At 41.8% G+C, this 8,636-nt stretch overlaps 1 protein-coding gene across 1 annotated transcript; it reads left to right on the top strand.

The window, feature by feature from the left end:
* Nucleotides 1–2,308: 2,308 nt before the first annotated feature.
* Nucleotides 2,309–2,921, top strand: LOC135513566 (protein FAM163B-like). The gene is made up of 2 exons (XM_064936455.1): nucleotides 2,309–2,401; nucleotides 2,502–2,921. The coding sequence occupies exons 1-2, from the start codon at nucleotides 2,309–2,311 to the stop codon at nucleotides 2,919–2,921; spliced, it is 513 nt and encodes a 170-aa protein (XP_064792527.1).
* The last annotated feature ends 5,715 nt before the right edge of the window (nucleotides 2,922–8,636 follow it).

An 8,636-nucleotide genomic window follows, 5' to 3' on the forward strand; every position in this document is an offset into this window, starting at 1 on the left:
TATGGTTAGATGCCTTGTACAAATCTGTTAAACAAATAAACAATTGAGTTTTCTCCAACTAAATAGCATTTTGTCAGTCTGAGGGAAACGTTCATGGTTAGTTGATGATAGAATACCAAGTGTAAAAGCCTGTCCATTGACTTAGAGAGTCGGTTGAATGTCTTTAGAGTCTCTAGAGGTCATGTCAGAGATTGTTCTCAGAAATATATATTTCAATAGATTCCAATCTGAGAGCCATGATCAATACAATAATGCCAGCTCTACTGTGAAAGTAATTGTGTGTTCTACAGTGTGGATCATGATTACCTTTTGAGTCTTGGCCGCATATCTTTGGCCAGTGATTTGTGTTTGATGGTGAATCTATGGGTGAAAATGACTCCCTACGCTCAGGGACACTGATGTCCCTGCCAGCTCGTCATGAGAACAGAATGCAATATGTTTGGTTGACTCTGGATCCTGGGGCTGATGAGGTGCTTAAGTCTGAGAGATGTGGCAAGCTGAGCTGCCACACTCAGGGAGGATAGGATAAATAATGGTCTGAGCGTTTGTGGTGGCCACCATTTTCCTTATCTGTCACAAGATATCTTCAGCAAGGTTAGACATTTTTCTGTTAGAGAATATAGTATCTGTATGGTCATCACGGGAAATTGTGTAGCTCTACATACAAGCTAGTCTTTCATAGCTATTCAGATGAGATACCAGCTGAGTTTGACTATCAAACCTATCACATATAACTTCTAACTGCTTTAGAAGTGACCATTCCATTAACGTTTGCTTGAGCAGGGGACACTAAATAGAACAGTCCAGACATCTACAGCATCAAGCATCTTCAACTTTGGTCCATAACTACTTTGGTCTGATGAAATTTTCTACAATATTCCTGATTAATATTATGTGTGAGTGGTTGTTTTGGGATTTGATTGCTTTGATTTAATAGGAGGTGAGAATCAGGTGGAAAATGAGCATCTTATTGAAATTCACATGGGAGCCTTTCTCTGTCTCTGCCTTAGTGTTGGGGCTATTTCTGGGTTTGATGTCATTTCTGCTGTGTAACTCCCATGCATTATTCCATGATGGTCCCAAGGACATGTTCCAAGAACCTTTCCCACAGTATCTAACAGTCTCAGCAGTAGGAAAAGCAAGCTGAGATGGACTCAGGAAATCAGGAGAATATGATTAAATTTAAGAATCATACAACCGTGTGTATTTATAGTATATGCCACAGTTCTTTTACCATGTCTCTGCATAAACCATTGGATTTGAGCTTGATTGTCTCTCTAAAACTAGTAAATCGATGGCTTTTCAATATCCCCTCTAATGTACATACTGTATTTCCGTGAAATAGCTTAAAGCACTCATGCAGTCTTTTCAATTTCATTTTTAAATCATCACTGTATCTCTAATACATCACTGTGGGTTTATTTCATGAAAATAACTTAAAACATATTTTTTATAATTTATTTCCCTGAGCCTCCTTTCGCCTTTGAAATGCTCAGTGTGATCGTTCAGGCGTGTTGATGCACATTTAAATATATTAACATAAACAGCCTTGATTGGCTGGATAGGATCTTCTAGACTCTAGAGCCAACCCCACTTACCCCTTCAAAGTAGGACACATATGCAAATAAAACATGACTGGTCATTGGTCAGAATAATCAGATCAGATTTTGATGTCATGCTGTGGGCCATAACTCCATCCCACCTGAACAGGCTATAGGATCTTCTAGACTCTAGAGCCAACCCCACTTACCCCTTCAAAGTAGGACACATATGCAAATAAAACATGACTGGTCATTGGTCAGAATAATCAGATCAGATTTTGATGTCATGCTGTGGGCCATAACTCCATCCCACCTGAACAGGCTGAAACTCCATCCCACTTGAGCAGGCTGAAACTCCCTCCCACCTGAACAGGCTGAAACTCCCTCCCACCTGAACAGGCTGAAACTCCCTCCCACCTGAACAGGCTGAAACTCCCTCCCACCTGAACAGGCTGAAACTCCAGGTGTTATTTTTTCTCCAAAACGTTCTTACACTAAAATGGCAATATCACCATTTTGACTCTTTAAGTTGACCAGATGATCTGAAGTAATGTGCAATTACTGCACTATGACCTGTCCTTTGATTCAAAGAGTGGAAGTGATCACTAAAAGCAGCAACATCAGATTCCCAATGAGGGCTGTTGGCAAGGATACAAATCTACAGTACATAACTGACAGATGATGTAAGTTTAAGCACCGCACCCCCTTTCAATCCATCTCTCCTCCTATCCTCTTCTCCTGCAGAGTGTTGATGGAGAGGACTTCGAATGTCAGCCGGGACAGTGGTTATCTGTGGTGGAATTCTAGCTACAGTCATCTTACTGACTATTGTTGCAGTACTGTGCTACTGTAGGTTGCAGGTAGGTTATAGTTTTGTCTAACTTAGCTATGATAAGTGCATGTATGCTCAGGGTTTACGGCGACCAGCTTGTTCACTCTTTCATATGATTCTCTCTGCAGTATTATTGCTGTAAGAGGGAGGAGCCAGAGAGGGAGGAGGAGGAGCAACCGGACATCACCACCATGTCCTCTCTCCCCACACCAGTACACACAGCTGGGGACCTCGACGTGATGACCACGCCCCCCTCTGAGTCTAACGGGCCCGCCTTTGTCTACACTCCGCCCCTGGTCCGCAAACCAGTGACACGCTCCCATACATTCTGCCCCTCCTGCACGCCTTACTCCCTGCCCTTCTACCTGCAGCACCCCTCTGAGAGGCTGCGTAACGGCGGTGGGCGCATCAGCTACAGGACTGTGCAGCAGCAGGAGCTGGACCTGCCCATGGACCTGGCCAGCTTCAACCACAAGCTCAACCTCATCCGCTCTGTCACCATGAGGGAGGTGGTCACCCACAGCCACAGTGTCAGCACTGACGTGTAGCCCGCTGGTGGCTGGGAGGACCAATGTCAGGGACCTGACCTGGCTGGAGGGAATTTGATTTAACTCTTACTTAGTGTAGATATTTTCCACCTCAACAAATCGATGGGTACGTTCACTCATTCACATGATGTAAAGAGTTATTTTTGTTGGTCTCACGTGTAGATATATGGACACCTAGTCCTGAATTCACCTTTTTCTTTTCTCACGTCATGCTTTCACTTCACAGGTTCATTTGTCAGTACGTTGATGGCAATGTGTCAATCTGCTCGTCTTTCTTTAGAGGATTATGATTCAGACAGCAAGAACACAGCAAGGACATGGTGTGTTTGTGTAGGTGTGTGTGTTTGTGTGTGGGGAAGCACATGAACAGTATTTTAAAAAGGGCTTAATATCATGGGCAGCATACAGGATCTGTGATTGTGAGGGAGACATTTTTTCTCAAGAAAAGCTTAAGCTGGCAGAACAGTGCCGCTGGAAAACGTGTGGCGAGCTGGCATTTGCACCAGCATTTTTTTTATCAGATGTGGCAGGGCTCCACAACTTCTGATTTAGTTTACAAAAAGATAGTGACGAGAAAAGCGTAAAAAATAGGGGAAATGTGCAGTTTTTTTAGACCGATTTGCCTCATGATTTGTCAACTCGCTCACAATGTCTCTGTCCTTCACATCGCAGTGCTGCTGCAGTGTCTTGACAAAAAAGATGAACGGAAATCACAGGTCTGGCCTGGCACACCCTCACCTGAATTGCCAACAACCGGATGCACCCAGTTTTCGGGGATACAGCTAACTCAACCTAGCTTCCTTTTCCATTGATAACCGGAGCTCCGCTCAGGCATTTATTTTACACCTGCTACATTAGGTTAGGCCACTTTCCTCAGTATTTATTTAGCTAATGTGATAACATATCATTCCCGACAGGCACAAGCAAAAAGTCTTTACATAAATGTTGTAGCAGCCTACACCTGAACATTAGCAATCTGACATGCTGTATTGCATGGAAAAGAGATGATTCTCCAGTCTGATCAACTGTAGGCTACTAACAACAGCAGCTGCAAACAGTCTACTACACCCTGTCCCTCTAGCCTAGCTCAACCTGCTGGCAAATTGCGCTATTATTAATTTGACTTAATTTGTCCTCCATTCAGGCTGCAAGGGCGTTGATTGCCTCCCCAACAAGCTTTAATGGTGAGCCGCCTGAAAAAATACCCATGAAAAATATGCGTACTGCCTTAATAAAAGGGAAACACTCTTTTCACGCCACTTCAATAACAAATTGATGTTTTCGTAGTAGGTTAGGGGAACATACACAGCAGGTTAGGATAATTACCATAGAAAGTTATGAGACTGAGGTAAAGGTTAGGAAAAGGGTTAGCGTAAATTCTCTCTTATCCTGCTATGACAATCACTTTGTATCGGAGTGTGAAAAGAGTGTGTCCCCTTAACCCCCTCGAGTCGATTTCCACGGCAAAATTGTAATTAGCATAATATCAAAATCCCCATCAAAATCCATCTGTTGAAGCTAGATAGATTTGTTTGGATGCTTTGGATGCATTTCAATCCACCACATTCACATCTGCGGTGAAAGGTGGCTGAACTACAGCAGTGTTTGGTGTTTGTCAGACCATGAGACATCCCGAAAATCGGTCTTCTCACGAAAACGTCTTTAGCGGTTTGGCCTACAGAAAAATATGACCCCTTCTTGTTTTGCTCTAGGACGATTTTCAAGCCTCGCCTGAAGGTACCCCGGTACAAGTTTAAAAAATGAATGGAAGTATATATGGAAGTAGTTTAGTGCCTAAAATCTAGGGTTAAATAGGTGTACAAAAATATAGAAATAGTTTCCTGATCTTTCTTATATCTCTCAGATATATTTCAGAACAAACTTCTTTTTGATTTTTGGGGGACTATCTGTTGTCCCATGCAGTGAATCTGTTTCTATGGGCTAATAGCAGTAAGGCCAAATTCAATGTTTCATCAAATATTTTTTTAAATATATATTTTGGATACCTTAAGAGGTCTTAAAATTCTAAATCAAATAGCAAAATTACCATTTGTATGGCCGTATTAAAACAACTCCATATGCTAGTTTAATAATCCTGTTCATAAAACACAATTTTCCACCACCATGCTAGAGTGGCTGATGCTACTTCCTGATGTTCAGCCAATCAAGTTGCAACAGTCGGTTGCGTACCCCTGGCTGAACGCTGTGTACAACATCAGGAAGTAGCATTAGCCATTTGAAAATGTTTTATTAAGACAATACATAATTTTCCCATATTTATTTTTTTGCCGGCTTGGCATTAAAGCTAGTTAACAAGGCAACTGATGCCTTTGCAGCCTGAAAAAAAAAGGTTTTATGTACGAGCCAATGGCCAGGGGACACAAGTGTATAGCCGGCTGAATTACATTCCTGTTGGACGCAGATGACAAACGACGTACAAGGAATAATAACACCATCTGCCAGCCGGTTGGTCTACCTCTGGCCGGGGTAAACGAAGCGGAAACGGTATGTATTTATTGCTCCATTTGTTTGTGTGAACGGATCATATTTGGTTTATATTCACACTTGGGCTGCCTAGACCTTTTCTATCCAAAATGATTAACCGGAATTAACGAGTAAACACAATAGCTGACATAGACTGTGAGTTCAATGTTTTATTAGGCCTACAGTTGCAGAGGGCAGGCCTCCACAATGCAAACTTGCATAAAGCAAGCTAAGCCCTGTGAGTTCTATTATCCAATCATATTGCTGTATCTATGTCTGTGTAGAGAGAAACCCTGTTAGTCTAGCTTTAAAATATAACTCATATGAACAGGTTGCTGCAGTTGGACAGGGTTTTCATCCTCCCCACTGCCATGTTCTTTTTCTCCTAGTTATTATAAACGTGACCTGATTAGAAAACGCTGCTCTCATCATAGCCCATATTAAAGCTTTTATTTTATTTTTTACAACTGATGAATCATGTCATACCATATAAGGTCCAGAGTTTTACCTCGTTAGGTTACCAGATCAGGAAAAACTATGGGGCCCAGGAAAAAAAGAATCGCCCCACCACTCTGGGACCTGTGGTGCCACCTTCGAGGCATAGTAATAACTGTGTCTGTTGTGTGATATCTGTACGGTACATTTTCTTGGGGTTTATGTATAGGTGTTGACACATAAGGCACTGTAAGCTGTTAAAATAAGGACAGAACCCTAATATCTTGGTCCCATTAGCCTGATTCTCAAATCCTCTGAAGTGTTGTTGTTTCAGTTTTGAGTGTCCTCTCAATATATTCTTAATCGAGAGGAAACGTAACTATTTTAAGAGCTCATTTGGTTCAAACGTAAAGGGAAAATATGTTTAAATATATATTTGAAGTGATTTTCATGTAGCTCATTGTCAAGTCATATACTTCAAGTTCCACAATAAAAAGTTAGTGTATGTCAATTGAGTTGGTTGCTCTAGTAATGTGTGTACTTTTACTTGGCAAGTATGGGTGGCCAAACTCTTTTTCATTTCCCCCCAAAAATGTAACATGGCATGTCTTGTTTGATTTAACAGTGTTTTGTCGTCTTGGTGTATAGGATATTTGTGTTTTATTTCAGCAGTAAATGTGAGAGGGAGAGCCCTATACATAAACCAGCAGGTGGCATCAGGTCCTGGTATATGCATTTCCCATCAACTACTATGGATGAACCATATGTGGAATACAGCATTTTACATTGTACAAAATAGCATCAACAATAAACAGAACAATTTGTGCATGTTTCGTTCGTATGCTGAACACAACAAATCAATCAAAGAAACAGCTATAATTTACAGTTTTTAATCGAAATACAGGTAAATACATTGAGGACTTCAGTTAACAACAGTACAAAAGCTCAATGATTACTTCTTTGTACAAAGAGGTATCAGTTACACAAAAACAGTACACTGGATATATATTGTAAAAAATGAGACACAAACTCTTCAATGTAATTCAACCTTTTCAAGTGTCAAGAATATTTCAGTCCATGAATGGGATAACTGTATGGCCATACCATGTGTCTTTAGTCTTAACCTCTAAATTCACTCTCTCATTCACACTTAACTACCTGGCATTTAGTAACTTCATGAATTATATGCCATGATTGATAAAATCATGTGTGATGAGCAATAAATAAATTGTATGTTCTGCAAAAAATAGCAGTATGGGCCCAATAATAAAAACTGAAATGGGGCAGTTACATTGTATTGTACTATTTCTCATATCATAGTTCAGGATAACACTCAGTATGGACACCTTTCCTGTGCCACACACTAATTTAAAAGATAATTAAATAATATTCATAGTCAATATTTATCTTAAATTCAGACTAGACATGCAGTATAGTCAACCAGGAAATAATTTAATATATCTTTCCACATTAGTGTGGACCCTTCTCGAAATAGATTGTTAATATTTGGAGCAATGACAGCGATGTGGTTTAAGAGATTTCTGGTGTAGGATTCTCTCTTCAAAAGACACAAATAGACGCACCAGTTCACTCTTCGCTCTCTCATCTATCCCTCTTAGTACTTCAGGGTGTCATTCTTTGTATGTGCCCAATTGACAACCTCTCTGAAAGAAAGGTATGTGGTTGTGGTTCAGACTGAAGCCTTTATCATATTCTACTGTTCCTTCTCATTTGGACCAGGGCCTTTAGATATACTGTAGCCTACTGGGGGGTAGTAGAGTAAACTACTGGGGGGGTATAGTAGTAGTAGTAGAGTAACCTACTGGGGTGGGGGGGGGGGGGGGGTAGTGGTAGAGTTACCTACTGGGGGGTAGTAGTATTGTAACCTCTTGTGGGGGTAGTAGAGTAACCTACTGGGCGGTAGTAGTATTGTAACCTCTTGTGGGGGTAGTAGAGTAACCTACTGGGCGGTAGTAGTATTGTAACCTCATGTGGGGGGTAGTAGAGTAACCTACTGGGGGTAATAGAGTAACATACTGGGGGGGGGGGTAATAGAGTAACCTACTGGGGGTAGTGGAGTAACCTACTGGAGGGCAGTGGAGTAACCTACTGGGGGGTAGTGGAGTACCCTACTGGGGGGGGGGGGGGGGTAGTAGAATAACATACTGGGGAGTAATAGAGTAATCTACTGGGGGTAGTAGAGTAACCTACTGGGGGTAGTAGAATAACCTACTGGGGGGGTAATAGAGTACCCTACTGGGGGGTAATAGAGTACCCTACTGGGGGGTAATAGAATAACCTACGGGAGGGTAATAGAGTAACCTACTGGGGGGTAGAAGAGTAACATACTGGGGGGGTAATAGAGTAACCTACTGGGGGGTAATAGAATAACCTACGGGAGGGTAATAGAGTAACCTACTGGGGGGTAGTAGAGTACCCGACTGGGGGGTAATAGAGTAACATACTGGGGGTAGTAGAGTAACCTACTGGAGGGTAATAGAGTAACATACTGGGGGTAGTAGAGTAATCTACTGGGGGGTAGTAGAGTAACCTCCTGGGTGGTAATAGAGTAACCTACTGGGTGGTACTATAGTAACATACCGGGGGTTAGTAGAGTAACCTACTGGGGGGCAATAGAGTAACCTACTGGGGGGTAGTGGAGTAACCTACTGGGGGGTAATATAGTAACATACTGGGGGGTAGTAGAGTAACCTACTGGGGGGTAATATAGTAACATACTGGGGGGTAGTAGAGTAACCTACTGGGGGGTAATATAGTAACCTACCGGGTGGTAGT

This window comes from Oncorhynchus masou, chromosome 25, assembly GCF_036934945.1.
Source record: "Oncorhynchus masou masou isolate Uvic2021 chromosome 25, UVic_Omas_1.1, whole genome shotgun sequence".
Taxonomy (NCBI): domain Eukaryota; kingdom Metazoa; phylum Chordata; class Actinopteri; order Salmoniformes; family Salmonidae; genus Oncorhynchus; species Oncorhynchus masou.

Bases quoted from the DNA above. Each gene is read 5' to 3' on its own strand.
- LOC135513566 (XM_064936455.1), top strand. From the start codon at position 2,309: ATGTCAGCCGGGACAGTGGTTATCTGTGGTGGAATTCTAGCTACAGTC. The intron at 2,402-2,501 runs GTAGGTTATAGT...TTCTCTCTGCAG, and splicing joins TGTGCTACTGTAGGTTGCAG to TATTATTGCTGTAAGAGGGA.